This window comes from Oncorhynchus masou, chromosome 13, assembly GCF_036934945.1.
Source record: "Oncorhynchus masou masou isolate Uvic2021 chromosome 13, UVic_Omas_1.1, whole genome shotgun sequence".
In the NCBI taxonomy this organism is placed as follows: Eukaryota; Metazoa; Chordata; class Actinopteri; order Salmoniformes; family Salmonidae; genus Oncorhynchus; species Oncorhynchus masou.
In genome coordinates this window covers 46,657,418-46,672,655 of record NC_088224.1, presented here as the reverse complement: position 1 = coordinate 46,672,655, position 15,238 = coordinate 46,657,418, and the positions used below count along the sequence as shown (strand labels likewise).

Below are 15,238 nucleotides of genomic sequence, written 5' to 3'. Positions count from 1 at the left end.
CAATTTTGATGAGGCTGTCTTGTTCAGATATTGGTAAGTGGACAGGAGGCAGGGCATGAAAGGGATAACAAATCCAGTTGTTTGTGTGGTCCGTTTCGGGAAAGTACCTCTACCCCAGCTCACTCACTTGCTTTGCTATAGCACATGACATTGTCCGTAAGCTTGAGTTCATTTGCACACAAAAAATTATACGATGGAAAGATGTGTGTAGTCCTTGTTATTGCAGACAGAAAAGAGCTCCAACTTCTTAGCCTCAATTTTGTCATCTCTCAATTTAAAAGAAACGTGTCAATACGTTGGCGTGGACCCCAGCGCTGACCCCGAGCTTGTTCTGGTAAGAAGGCAATAGTTTTTTTGTGTGTGTTTAAAAAAACATTTTGGTCATTTAGCAGATATTTTTATCCAGAGTGACTTAGTCAAGTGAACCAGAGTTACCAGCTCTATTATTGTTTCCCTGGCCTCTGTGTGCCCATCTACTCAGGCTCTGCGTGTGTCCATGGAGGAGCAGAGACAGAGGCAGGAGGAGGAGGCTCGCCAAGTGGCTGTTGCTTCTGCAGCCGATGTCACCACAGTGTATGGTAAGGAGAGGGAGGGTAGGGATAGATGTCTCTCTAGTGAGTAGGTTTTGTATCCCTTGTCTAATATTTTTTTATGCCTAACCATTCTCATTTCTAAAGTATGTAGGGTATAAAAGAAGAGAATACTGATGTTTGTACTGTATGATGGTTTAATTGACCAATTCGCTTGCTCTCAGAATCTGAGGATGCCCTGCTAAAGATGTCGGTAACTCAGCCTGAGACTGGTAGAGCTGCAGTGCTGCCTGACTGCAGCAATATAACCGAGGAGGAGCAGATTGCATATGCCATGCAGATATCCCTGGCCGGAGAAGGTGGGTTATAAATCACCATCCACACTCATGCTTTCTGAATAGCACCCACTGACACACACACACTTGTTAGCTGTGTGGTGATTCTAAAAAGTGATTGTAGGTCTTTTTTAAAACTGTTTTTGGTTCAAAGCTTGGGACCTACCAATTACCCAGCCTGACGCACTGCAAACCATAACAAAGAGACAGATGCGGCCACTTACCATTGCCAAATACAGTGCCTTGCGAAAGTATTCGGCCCCCTTGAACTTTGTGACCTTTTGCCACATTTCAGGCTTCAAACATAAAGATATAAAACTGTATTTTTTTGTGAAGAATCAACAACAAGTGGGACGACATTTATTGGATATTTCAAACTTTTTTAACAAATCAAAAACTGAAAAATTGGGTGTGCAAAATTATTCAGCTCCCTTAAGTTAATACTTTGTAGCGCCACCTTTTGCTGCGATTACAGCTGTAAGTCGCTTGGGGTATGTCTCTATCAGTTTTGCACATCGAGAGACTGAAATTTTTTCCCATTCCTCCTTGCAAAACAGCTCGAGCTCAGTGAGGTTGGATGGAGAGCATTTGTGAACAGCAGTTTTCAGTTCTTTCCACAGATTCTCGATTGGATTCAGGTCTGGACTTTGACTTGGCCATTCTAACACCTTGTCTTGTTGGAAGACAAATCTCAGTCCCAGTCTCAGGTCTTTTGCAGACTCTATCAGGTTTTCTTCCAGAATGGTCCTGTATTTGGCTCCATCCATCTTCCCATCAATTTTAACCATCTTCCCTGTCCCTGCGGAAGAAAAGCAGGCCCAAACCATGATGCTGCCACCACCATGTTTGACAGTGGGTATGGTGTGTTCAGGGTGATGAGCTGTGTTGCTTTTACGCCAAACATAACATTTTGCATTGTTGCCAAAAAGTTCAATTTTGGTTTCATCTGACCAGAGCACCTTATTCCACATGTTTGGTGTGTCTCCCAGGTGGCTTGTGGCAAACTTTAAACAACACTTTTTATGGATAACTTTAAGAAATGGCTTTCTTCTTGCCACTCTTCCATAAAGGCCAGATTTGTGCAATATACGACTGATTGTTGTCCTATGGACAGAGTCTCCCACCTCAGCTGTAGACCTCTGCAGTTCATCCAGAGTGATCATGGGCCTCTTGGCTGCATCTCTCATCAGTCTTCTTGTATGAGCTGAAAGTTTAGAGGGACGGCCAGGTCTTGGTAGATTTGCAGTGGTCTGATACTCCTTCCATTTCAATATTATCACTTGCACAGTGCTCCTTGGGATGTTTAAAGCTTGGGAAATCTTTTTGTATCCAAATCCGGCTTTAAACTTCTTCACAACAGTATCTCGGACCTGCCTGGTGTGTTCCTTGTTCTTCATGATGCTCTCTGCGCTTTTAACGGACCTCTGAGACTATCACAGTGCAGGTGCATTTATACGGAGACTTGATTACACACAGGTGGATTGTATTTATCATCATTAGTCATTTAGGTCAACATTGGATCATTCAGAGATCCTCACTGAACTTCTGGAGAGAGTTTACTGCACTGAAAGTAAAGGGGCTGAATAATTTTGCACGCCCAATTTTTCAGTTTTTGATTTGTTAAAAAAGTTTGAAATATCCAATAAATGTCGTTCCACTTCATGATTGTGTCCCACTTGTTGTTGATTCTTCACAAAAAAATACAGTTTTATATCTTTATGTTTGAAGCCTGAAATGTGGCAAAAGGTCGCAAAGTTCAAGAGGGCCGAATACTTTCGCAAGGCACTGTACATATCAATTTCGATTTTCCATATGATATACATTATATTTGATTTTGACTCTCCCTCCACTCCCTACCAACCCGTCCCTGTGATTAGAGTATGGAGATGTGATGGCTATGGACACAGGTGCCCCCATGGACACTGAGACTGCCAAGGTAGGTAACTCACATGATCAATGAAATCAGGAACCTTACAATTTGTTGTTCAATACATTCATGTGTGGTATCGGTCTGCAAAAAAATCCCAGCTGCATTTATGAAACGTGCTCTCTCTTGATTGTGTATGTTCTCTATCTCCCTTCCAATCAGAATCACATTTATTTGGTCAAGTACATTTACAGGTACCAGGAATTTGACCTGATGAAATTATTCTGACAACAATAAACAAAATATACAATCAGTGCCCTTCATTAATAATGTACCTTGTGGCTCTTCCTCAGGAGGATGATGACTATGATGTAATGCAGGACCCAGAGTACCTCCAGAACGTTCTGGAGAACTTGCCAGGTGTCGACCCTAACAATGAGGCCATCCGAAACGCCATGGGCTCCCTGGCCTCCCAGACAGGCCCACCCAAGCCTGGCAGCAAGTAGGACGAGGAGAAGAAGAAATGAGGAATGGGGACAGACAGATTGACGACACCCATGTGGCTGCATCCGAAATGGCACCGCACTGGTCTAAAGTAGTGCACTATAAGGAATAGGGTACCATTTCAGATGAAACCATGGACAACCAGACAAAGACATGACACATATAGGGTTGACACTGTCATACGGGAACACAGTTGGACGGACACGAATGCATGATATGACTTACTGATGACGGACTGTCGACAATATCCACAAGAAACCCACAAGCACACACAAATAGACCAGACAACAGTAAGACCAAACTGGGATGCCACCAGTCTTTACTGCCATTCAATGGAATATGATCTTCTTCTCTGCATATAATCTCAGTGTAATAGACATCATTTCTGGTTTCTCACTGATTTACCCTGTCCTAACTGACTTACTCGCCAACTGGCATTATAAGTGGCATTTAATGACAGGTCCCCAAGCTTGTAAACTAAACAGTATCCATCTTTCATTTTTCCTTTTTTTTCTGTTGCAATAAAAAAGATGGATGAAGCTTGTTTGTATGAATGTTTTCTTTTATGACCCTCTCTACTCCATATAGCTAGAATAGGAACGTTTTAATAAGAGAACATGTTTCCCATGCCAATAAAGCCCTTACATTGAAATTGAATTGAGAGATGTGTGATCTGTGGCAATAATTAACATATCTGGTTTTATTATATACAAACTGTAGACATCAGTTTAGTGTCCAATTTAGAAAAAAAAAAAAAAAACACATTTGTTTGTTTTTGGCACCATTCCCTTGACAAATTATTTTTGTGGAATCGGCAGTAAAAAAAGAAATTGCATCGATACAATGATCTGATAGGAGCTCTTTTCATCATGTGACGGGAAGTAAAGGGCTCTTCGTCTGGAGCGAGAGACTATAGTCGGGAATCACAGATCCAGGTAAACAATCAAAATGTGCAATTGAGATTGAAAATACCGGTCCCACCAATTGTCCACAGTGGCAATGATCAACCCATAAGATCACTTTATTGACAATAGTGCATGGTTATTCCCCAGTAACCCGTTATGAATGGATACAATGGCCTCCGCTAAAGAAACCCTCGCGCTGCTTGGGCTCATTGGCCAGTTAGCCTGGCTGAATATGATGAAGGGGAAGCCGAAAATAAACTCACAGCTGCAAGACGTTTGTGGTGTTAAATTATTCATCATCGTGAAACCATTGTAGGTTATGTTATTCCATATGTAAGGCATCTCAAAAGCTGCATTTAATGTCTTCACTCAGTGAATTAAACTATTAAACAGATCAACAGAAGTGCATTTCTTTCTTAGCTAGCTATAGTAAGCTAGCTATGTTGTAGCTTTTAGCTAGCATTAGCTAGTTGTTGACATAATCGTAGACAACACGATGTCTGTTTCAGAAACGGTATTGTGTTCATGTTAGCTAGGCAACATAGCCCCCTACTCGCAATGTTTACTGTATGCAATACTTTGAGAAGCTGGCTAGTAATCTTAGTGTCGAACAGTCGTAGCTACCACTGCTCGGGTCAAAGAAATCCTGCTCTGTTGTCCATTGACATGGATCTGCTGCTAACTAGCTAGCTGGCCTAAGTATTAACTAGGTAGCTAGTTATATTTACTGAACAGGAACATGAAGGATTATATCCCTTTTTATTTAAACTTTTGTATACATGATTTAGGTACAATGAGAAACACAGGATGTTATCGTGCCATCATGTCACTCATTCTCTGTCCGCTTGGTGTACTCTGTCTTCCAGGATTAGGTCCCGGCATGGGGGACATGAAGACCCCAGATTTTGATGACCTGTTGGCAGCGTTTGACATTCCTGACATTGATGCTAAAGAGGCCATCCAGTCTGCTCCTGATGAGGCTGAGGGCCCACACGGGCCAGGCGGTGCTCCTCTGGGAAAGCCAGACGGTGGGGTTGGTGTAGGGCCGTCTCTGAGACCACCTAGCCCCCCAGATCCCCAAGCTGACACCCCTATTGTCAGCGTTATTGTAAAGAACCGTGTGCGACACGACACCATCGACGGAGGGGATGGGGACACAGACCAGGACACTATGGACGGCATTGCTGGGGTCGCTGTGGGTCCACGGCTCGGTGCCTGTACCCCAGGCATGGCGGAATCTGAACCACTCAACCACAATGGGTTTGGGGTCTCTGGTGTGACCCCGCCCCTAACCCAGGCTCATGCCCAATCTAATGGGGAGCCGTGGTCCGTGTGTAAACCCAAAACAGCTTCAGAGGGTGGAGGATGCGGTGCTGGATCAACTAAATCTGCCAAGCAGGTTGGCAATATATTCAACAGACTGAAGCCTCTCATGGTGCAGGGGTCGGGAGACCCTGTAGGGAAGGCGAGAAAGATGCAGCTTCTACAGCAGCAGCACTACCAGCAGCAACAGCATACACAGCAAGAGACGGGCCAAGGAGGAGGAGATGAGGACAAAGCGTCGTTATACTCCTCTTCATCTGTCGAGTCTGCTCCTCTTGTCCCAGCAGTGTCAGTTGGACTGTCCTCTCCTTTCTTCCCGCCTTCCAAGCCTCTGCTCCTGTCTCCGTCATCAGCCCTCTCCTCACACCCGCTGCACTCATCTCAGCCGTTTAACGGGGCACCTAAAGCCGGCCCGGCATTATTTAGTCCCCGAGACTCGGAGGAGGATGATTCTGATCCGGACCTAGGGCCCCCGCTGCTGATCCAGGAACCCCCTGACTCCCCGTCCCGCACCCCTCCCAAACTGGCACGTCGTTTTAGATCCCCTGCTGCCATCTCTGACTCCACCCATCCCATGGCCTCTTCGGCAGCTCACCCCAAACCAGGGGACACTCCCTCGGGCACTAGCGTGACCTCAACTCCCCAGTCAGGCTCCACCAAGAGTCCACCACAGGAAGACAAACACCCAGAGCATGTTATAGAAGAGCGGGACTCGCCTGAAAGTCCTGAGCCAGAGAGACCCAAATCGGCAGCACCAGTAGCTGCCAAGAGGTGCTCCAGCCCTGCAGTAGCCTCCACACCGCCCCCCTCAGACCTTCAGGAGCCTAAGGAGGAGGAGGAGGAGGAGATGGAGTTGGGGAATGGAATAGAGAAGGCTATGGATGGCAAGGCAGATTTAGGAAAGGAAGAGGGTGCAAGAACAGGAGAGGAGAAAATGGAGATGGATGATGGCAAGTCTAAACCTCCAACCACCGAAGGTGGCACCTCAATTCCAGGAGGGCCTGCGGCTCCTGCCAGGCCCCTCAAAGTGCGGATAAAGACCATCAAAACCTCCACTGGTGGAATCACCAGAACTGTTACCAGGGTCGCACCCAAAGCAGGTGCTGCCGGAGCCAAGGGTTTGGACCCCAGCAAGGCTCATCAAGGGGGGCGCAAGGCCCCAGCCAACAGGTCCCGGAAGCCTGACACTCCCTCTGGTCGTATGGTAGCCTCCCAGCCGCAGAAAGTAAAGAGCCTCAACACACTACCTGTGTCTACACTAGCAGCCAGTAGCGCTATGCTAGTTGCTGCAACCAAGGCTCAGAACAAGATGGCTGCCTCAGACAAAGCCATGGTATCTGCAACTGCTGTTAGCTTCACTAAATCTGCCGCCCTGCCTGCCGCTCCCTCTGTCTCCTCTCCTAAGTTCTCAGTAGCCACTGGTGGGCTGTGCGTACGTCCTGTCGGTGCTAAAACAGCTAACGGAGGCACTCACCAGCCAAACAAGCCTGCCTCCATCGTGAACAGTACGGGTGCCGTCATCTCCCGCAGTCAGTCTAGCCTGGTGGAGGCCTTCAACAAGATCCTCAACAGCAAGAACCTGCTGCCCAGTTATAAACCCGACCTTTCGGCTCCTCCGCCCCCAGAGTGGGGGCTTCCTCTGCCTGCCACGGGTTACCGCTGTCTGGAATGTGGCGACGCCTTCGCCCTGGAGCGCAGCCTGGCCCGTCACTACGACAGGCGCTCACTGCGCATCGAAGTGACCTGCAATCACTGTGCCAAACGGCTGGCCTTCTTTAACAAGTGCAGCCTGCTGCTCCACGCCAGGGAGCATAAAGAACGCGGGCTGGTCATGCAGTGCTCTCACCTCGTTATGAGGCCCGTCAACATGGAGCAGATGATTGGCCAGCAGGACACCACACCCATCGGTAAGGCATCTCTTTCGGAAGAGTTTTTAGTGACAGTGGCTGCGTCTCGTAGGGCTTTGGACAAAGTAGTGCAAAAAAGTAAAAGCTTCACAAACAATGCTTTATTTCTGTCAGGATGTGGTCAGTAAGTTCAATTCACCTCCATCTTATTTGTGTTCTTGCTTTGCTTTGTTGACAAGGCATGCTCTCCCCTTCTTCAATCTCCTGTCCCCTCCCAGTCTCCTCCCCCACGTCCGGAGTCCCCGCCGTATCGTCCAGTTCCAGCTCACTGAAAGACACACGGTCTCCCTCCGCCGCACAGCCGAGACCAGTCCGCCGCGCGCTCCAATGCCCCCAGGCACTGATGCCCCTCCCCTGCACGAAGGGCGAGGTGCTGCAGTACCACAACTTCAAGTGTCCCGAGTGCCAGGCCCAGTTCTCTGGCAAGGCCGAGCTGGTCGCCCACTTCCAGCAGATCAGAGCTACCCCCAACTCGGTGAGTCCTTTGACATAGAGCCTGAAGTATGGGTGTGCATAATTTACAGGCTGGTAACGAACTACTAGTGTCAAGCTTAGTCATGTATAATGACTGAATGAGTATTGACTAAGGTAAAGCAGGCCATTAAACATATTAAAGTGGTTTTCCAGATACCAATTAAGCCTCGTCCTGGGCTGAGAAACACTTTCAATGGAGAACCTCCACTGAACATGCCCTTTAGTCCAGGATTAGGCTTAATCTGTGTTTGGGAAACCACTATAATATGTTTAATGGCCTGCTTTACTTTATTAGTCAATACTATTACAAAGTACTAGTGTTTACTATGAAAACAAGTCATTAGTAATGGCTCAAAATGGTTTTATTAACTCTCCCTCCCCTTTCAAGACATGTGGGTGATGACTGTCTTATTACGCAATACTAGTTTTAGTATTAGTAGAAGTTTTGCAGTATTAGAAGTAGTAGTGTATTCATAGTGTTATGCCGTAGTCAACTTTTATACCTTTTCTCCTCGCTATCCAAACCTGTACGCTGTGCTCCACTCGCATGATGCTGCTAATGTTTACTATGAAAATGAATTATGATTAATGCCTCTGTGTGTACTAAATGTCAATTGTTAAACCTGTTCCCGCTCATCTTCCTGCCCAGACCTGTACCCTGTGTTCCCCTCCCATGATGCTGCCTAACTGGTGCAGTGTGTCGGCTCACCAGAGGATTCATAAGCACCGGGCACCCCACGTCTGTCCAGAGTGTGGGGGCATCGCCCGGCAGGCCAGCTTCCAGACCCACCTGGAGGAGGCCTGTCTGCACTTCGCCCGCCGCATCGGTTACAGGTGAAGAGATAGTGTCTGCACTGATAAGTCAGCAACAAATGTGATAGGTCTGCACATGAAGGATGTTGCAAAAAGTATTTTCACTACAGACGTTTCGGCTTAGCAGCTTTTTTCAGTGTGCAAGTAATCTGCACTGATATGCAAACGTGCTACAAATACATGCATGTCTACATTCCACAAACTACTGCTTAGATGCAGCATTGTCAGGTGGATGTATGAGTGAGAGAGAACTACAATAATCAAATGCAAATATGCCTCAGATAACATTCTTTGTGAAAAGACACTTTTGTGGTTGAAGATTCTCGCCGTAGTTACATGACAATCAAGCCACCCAATTGTCAATGGACACTATATTAGCATCATTGACAACAGTGACTAAACCTATGTGTTTAACATTTTGTTTTTGTTCATATCCGTTTCCCCAGGTGCTCCAGTTGCCAGGTGGTCTTCGGGGGTTTGAACTCCATCAAGTCCCACATCCAGACGGCCCACTGCGAGGTGTTCCACAAGTGCCCCAGCTGCCCCATGGCCTTCAAGTCTGCCCCTAGTGCACAGGGACACATCAGCACCCAGCACCCTACCCTCACCGGGGGACAGGCCAAGTAAGTGCCCCACAGTCACTGAATCATGTTATCATGTCTCTTTAGGTTTAGAGCAGTGTTTTCCAATCCTGGTCCTGAGGACCCAGAGGGGTGCACGTTTTTGTCCTAGTGCTCTAGCACTAACACACTTAATTCAACTGTGTTCAGGTGTATTAAAACAAAAATGTGCATAATACCAGGATTGGGAAAACACTGGTTTAGTGTATTTTAAAGCACGTTTAGTCTCAGTTTTTGTCCAAATTTGAGCCCTGATAAAAACGTTACATTCACACCACTATTTGCCTCTTTCTCTGTATTTGCAGAATGATCTACAAGTGTGTGATGTGCGATACAGTTTTTACCCAGAAACCGTTACTGTACATGCATTTCGACACCCACCTGGCCAAGCAAAAAGTGCATGTGTTCAAGTGTCCTGACTGCACCAAACTCTACGCGCAGAAAGGTTCCATGATGGAACACATAAAGGTTTGTTTAGTTACATTCTAACTCACAGGGAAACATATGATTGCAGTAAAGGAAAGTGATATGTTAGTTGTTCAATGGTATGGTAAATAGTCATTTATATTCGCTCATTTGACATTGGTCATTCCTCTCACTTCCTCTTATACTGTTGTCCAGACTGCTCACAGAGGGCTGTCAGTCAAACAGGAGGGACAATCTGATGCCTCCGCCCCTGCCACAGCCCCCATCAACCCCTCCCCCCCATCCCCCCCCAAATCTCAGCCCTCTGAAAAAACAGACAACTCAGATGGAGAGGACTGGGGTCGAGACCAAGAAGAAGAGGAGGAAGGAGAGGAAGAGGGGGATGAGGACTATGAGAAACCTGAGAATCAGTCTAGTTCTATGGAGGCAGGCAGCCATCGTGGGACCCCCTCAGAATGGAGCTGCCAGCAATGTCAGAAGAGCTTCACACAGAGCGACGACTACATCTCTCACATGAAAACAGAGCATGGAAAGGTAAGGCCATACAAATGTAATTAATTGTTAAAAAAGAGAAGAAAAAAAATAGTTAATTTGATTCATGTCAATCTCTTTTATTAAACTATTATTTTGATTCGCTTCGCTATTGTAGTAGTTGGGATTCGGTAAGAGCTCAGTGAATTGAATAACGGGAATCAAAATAATAATTTGTGAATCGCAAAAATGAAAAGGGATTTTTTTAGTAGCCCTCCTTTTGGATTATGTTGCTGTTAGACTTGTTTTGTAGATACATTAAGTTGATTTGGGCATTGCAACTAAATAGATGCTAGTCAGCATGCAGTGAACACTTCTAAAGTCAGATAAATCTGACTAACCTAGAATAGGTACATTTCCTGGAGACAGGGTGTGCTTGCTTCTGCTGTCTAAAAATATTTGTATGATTACGGGAGTGGGAGATGTGTTAAATATAGAATTCTAGCTAAATAAAAGCTGAAGCAGTTCGATATCGTAAAAATAATTCTGATTACTTTAGTAGAATTCTATACACTGAGTATATAAAACATTAGGAGGACTTGCACTTTCCATAGACTGACCAGGTGAAAGCTATGATCCCTTATTGATGTCACCTGTTAAATCAGTGTAGATGAAGGGGAGGAGACAGGTTAAATAATAATTTTCAAGCCTTAAGATAATTGAGACATGGATTGTGTACAGTATGCGTGCCATTCAGAGGGTGAATAGGCAAAACAAAAGTAAGTGCCTTTGAACGGGGTATGGTATTAAGTGCCAGGCACAATGCTTTCAACACCTGGAGTTCATGCTCTGATTAATTAAGGCTGTTCGGTGTGCAACTCAATATTAGGAAGGTGCTCCTAATGTTTTGTACACGGAGTGTATATTATCAATTATGGACATCAATGTAGTTAATTAGGAGCAGACCCAGATCTGACTGGGACTCAAACCTTGGTCCCTGTGACTGTCACTAAGGCTAAAATCTCTTGCTGAGGTCACTAGGTGTTTGTACCAAGGTTGTTTAGTATTTTTACGACTTCTTGATTTGTTTTTTATTTTCTTCGCTTGCCTCAATTTTGTGGCGAAAAAAAATCTGTTATACAGTAAATAAAATGTGTATGGTCGAAGTGTAATGTCAGTGTCTGTGTACACATGGGGAGATTACAAAAGGACTCACCCTCTTATTTCCTTGTGTATCTGCCTCTGTAGGCTATGAAGAAGTTCCTGTGTCGTGTGTGTGAGAGCTCCTTCTGCACCTCTTCCAGCCTGCGGCGCCATGTACGCGTCATCCACGAGGGCAACAAGAGAGTCTTCCACTGCCAGTGAGTGAATCCCATACTCATCTATACATCCACAAAGGCACCATATTTGGTTCCCTGTGGCTCAGATGGTAGAGCATGGATAGTGGGTTCAATTCATGGGACCACCCATACATTCTGCTAAATGGCATATATTATATTTGAAAATGTCTGTAAGAGTGGATGGGACAAGACAATTAGCAGGGACATTGAGAATGTTATGTTCAGTCTAATATCAGCTCACCTAGGTAAAGTGTACAGCATCCTCAGAGCCTCTGTGTATACATGTGTGTTTGCAGATATTGCACTGAGGGCAAGCGGACCTTCAGCAGTCGGCTCATACTGGAGAAGCATATCCAGGTCCATCATCACGGGGTCAGATCCACTGATGGACAGGTCAGTTAGAATCCATTCTTCTTTCCATTACTTGGTGGGGGTACATTTCAGTCTCAGTCATAATTGGACAACTGTACTCGTTTACTGTGTGCTCTCTGCAACTTTGGTCTATAATGTTACCCATTGTGTGGTGACTTGGATCTGAATATATTAAACCAAAAATCAAGATAATGTTCTTTGAACGTTCTCTCCTTTTCCCATCGCCCCTCTGTCCATCTGCAGGGCCCTCAGACCAGGAAGCGTTCAGCACCGGGCAAGGGGCCAGGCAGCTCGTCTGAAGCTGACGGGGAGGGGGGGCCACCAGGGGACGAGGAAGGGGGTGGCACGGACAGCGGAGAGGCCACAGAGGAGGGGGGCGAGGAGGGCTGCAGTCCCGTGAAGAGAACTCGCGCGTCAGCGCCTCCCGATGCCGACAACGTGTTCCACTGCGTGCCGTGCGGCTTCGCCACAGAGGACGCCGCCGAGTTCCAGCGCCACATCCCGCAGCATCGCGCCGATGCCGCCTCCTTCCAGTGCCTGCAGTGTGGCGTGTGCTTCGCCTCGGCCGGCTCCCTGGGACGCCACCGTTTCATCACCCACCGCGTGAGAGACCCCCAGGGGGAGTCCGATCGCAGGCCGCCTCGCACCCCTTCTTCCCCAGATGGCTCACCACCCTCCCCCCTGGAGGGAGAGGACGGAAAGGGGAGTATGAGCTGCAGGGTGTGCAGGCGGCACTTCAACAGGGCCTCCGACCTTAACACCCACTTGAGGACCCACGGCATGGCCTTCATCACCGCCCACAAGACGGACAAGCCCCAGTAGGTTGAAGCTGCCCCTAGCTGCTGATCCTGGGTCAGTTTTGCATTTTCCCCACTAATGTTTAAGGTTAGGATTGGGGAGAGGAAGCTGATCCTAGATCTGTAACTCTGGGAAACTTCACCCCAGAGCCGGACAAGCCCCAGTATGGAGAGGGGTGAGGCCTCGGGGGTGACGGACAGGCCTGGAAGATGAGGGGTTTTGACTTGGAATCATACTTGGGTAGCTGAATTTGGATGGATAAAAGCGGACCCAGATCTACTTCTGTGCTGTTTTGAGCCATCTGAGCTCTGTGTTTCTTTGTCACTAACTGTGCAGTAAAACTCACATGCTGAGCATCATACTGAGCAGTGGACTGGACACGCATGGGGATGAGAGTTCTGAGGGTCAAGACCACCTGATCATAGCATTTACTTAAGCCATATGTGTCCATCATCAACTTTTCGATGACTTATTATTTTTCTGCCTTTTAATATTATTGTATCTTTATGTGAACCATACTATATTTTCTACATGCGTTTCCTTCTGTATTGTATTTTTTTTCAGATTTGTCCATGTCTTTCTTACTAATTTCCTTATCTGAGCCATGTGTCTTGAAAGGTATTCTGTCTTGCATTGCATTGTCAAGCTCACATCCACACACACACACTGTACAAAGAAAGCACTCCTTTGGTTGGTCCTAGATCAGTTTCTATGGGTCCATCTCTTTAGTGAGGGCTGGATAAAACTGTTCTCAAATCAGTAACCTTAGAGGTATCTGAAACAAAAAAGGGGAGTATTTGGAGAGTTTTAAACACTGATTAAGTACTAATAACATTGTTCTATTTATTTATATGAAACACATTATTGTTGTTGTTTGTGGGAGTCATTTGCCACCGATTAAATGGTAAAAGTAGTTTGAAATGGATGCCACAGACAGTGAAAGGTGAGATTTATATCTGTGTTTCATACACATTTCTGTAGGAGACGAGTTTACATAGATTATTGTAACCAGTCTTATTTTGAGTGGTACATTGTGTCGTCAATTGTAGCTAGGACGAGAGATTTTACCTGTGGTGCACATGGGTGTATGTTGCGCTGTAAATACATATTATACACTAAAAGAAAGCTTTTTGGTTTTAATTCTTATGAAAATGTGAATTTAAGTATAGTATTTGTACTCGTAACATTTTTTTTTTACCAATTTGAAACATTTTTATGGAAGGTAGTTAGCTATATTGTCACTCACAATTAAGCAGAGGGAAAGTGTGAGGGGCTGTAGTGTTTTTTTTGTGTATTTTTCTCCCCAATTTCGTGGTATCCAATTGGTAGTAGTTACAGTCTTGTCTCGTCGCTCTGCAACTCCTGTACGGACTCGGGAGAGGCAAAGGTCGAGAGCCATGCATCCTCCGAAACACAACCCAACCAAGCCGCACTGCTTCTTGACATAATGCCCATCCAACCCGGAAGCCAGCCGCACCAATGTGTCGGAGGAAACACCGTACACCTGGCGACCGTGTCAGCGTGCACTGCACCCGGCCCGCCACAGGAGTCACTAGTGCGTGATGAGACAAGGATATCCCTGCCGGCCAAACCCTCCCTAGCCCGGACGACGCTGAGCCAATTGTGCGCCGCCCCATGGGCCTCCCGGTCACAGCCGGCTGTGACAGAGCCTGGACTCGAACCCAGAATCTCTAGTGGCACAGCGATGCAGTGCCTTGTGCCATTCGGGAGGCCCTGTATTGTGTTTTAATGATGTGTATGATTGATTTCTAACTGCAGAATCCATGCTTGCTGTAACCCACTTTCTTATGTATCTGTCTCAAAAACCTCGTCACGTGAAAGCCTTTTTTTTCTTCTTCTTTTGAATTTTGCCCGGTATATTTATATAAGAGAAATAATGATCCCACGAGCTTCATTTTATTATTTTCCATTATGACTGTAGTCTGCTTGCTGAATTCCCATACAGTTTTTGTGCCGTTTCAAAATAAATGTGTAAAGGAGAACTTTTACTTTTGTCCAGTCTTTTGAATAAGCGTTATAGAACGGTTTAGAGTATGGCATGAAATATTTAATTTAGGCAAGTTTACATTATGTACAACAATTTTATACAGAAATACGTAATTCCTCTGCTCATCTTGACACAAACATTACTACCTTTGCAAGACACTAATCTTATACTACAGTCCTTTGGGATATAACTGTTCAAAATCCCAAATGCCACTATTGGATTCTCCCCTTTCACATGGTCCCCACATTGTATTTTCTTTTCTGGATGTACCCCCTCCAGCTCCACCATAGTACTACTTCATTTGTATTTTGGGGTATCTTTACTATTTATATTTAACTACTTTTACTTCACTACATTCCTAAAGAAAATAATGTACTTTTTACTCCATCGATTTTCCCTGACACACAAATGTACTCATTACATTTTGATTGCTTAGCAGGATAGGAAAATTGTCCAATTCATGCACTTATCAAGAGAACATCTGGTAATCCCTACTGCCTCTGATCTGACGGACTCACTAAACATATACGTAGTTTGTAAATTAT

General features: G+C 45.7%; 2 protein-coding genes across 4 annotated transcripts; both read left to right on the top strand.

Moving 5' to 3' along the window:
• The first annotated feature begins 355 nt into the window (after nt 1-355).
• LOC135551461 (26S proteasome non-ATPase regulatory subunit 4-like) lies at nt 356-3,854 on the top strand. Its single transcript, XM_064982673.1, has 4 exons — nt 356-578; nt 755-889; nt 2,743-2,801; nt 3,086-3,854. The coding sequence occupies exons 1-4, from the start codon at nt 497-499 to the stop codon at nt 3,236-3,238; spliced, it is 429 nt and encodes a 142-aa protein (XP_064838745.1). The 5' UTR covers nt 356-496; the 3' UTR covers nt 3,239-3,854.
• A 257-nt stretch (nt 3,855-4,111) lies between these two features.
• Nucleotides 4,112-14,694, top strand: LOC135552444 (zinc finger protein 687b-like). Of its 3 annotated transcripts, none has more exons than XM_064984073.1 (10): nt 4,112-4,171; nt 5,008-7,371; nt 7,590-7,846; nt 8,495-8,679; nt 9,105-9,281; nt 9,584-9,746; nt 9,900-10,238; nt 11,424-11,536; nt 11,812-11,908; nt 12,131-14,694. In XM_064984073.1, the coding sequence occupies exons 2-10, from the start codon at nt 5,022-5,024 to the stop codon at nt 12,707-12,709; spliced, it is 4,260 nt and encodes a 1,419-aa protein (XP_064840145.1). In that variant the 5' UTR covers nt 4,112-4,171; nt 5,008-5,021; the 3' UTR covers nt 12,710-14,694. The 3 variants fall into 3 exon arrangements, with proteins under 3 accessions (XP_064840145.1, XP_064840143.1, XP_064840144.1); XM_064984071.1 differs by having other exon boundaries at nt 7,551-7,846; XM_064984072.1 differs by lacking the exon at nt 4,112-4,171 and adding an exon at nt 4,302-4,453 and having other exon boundaries at nt 7,551-7,846.
• The last annotated feature ends 544 nt before the right edge of the window (nt 14,695-15,238 follow it).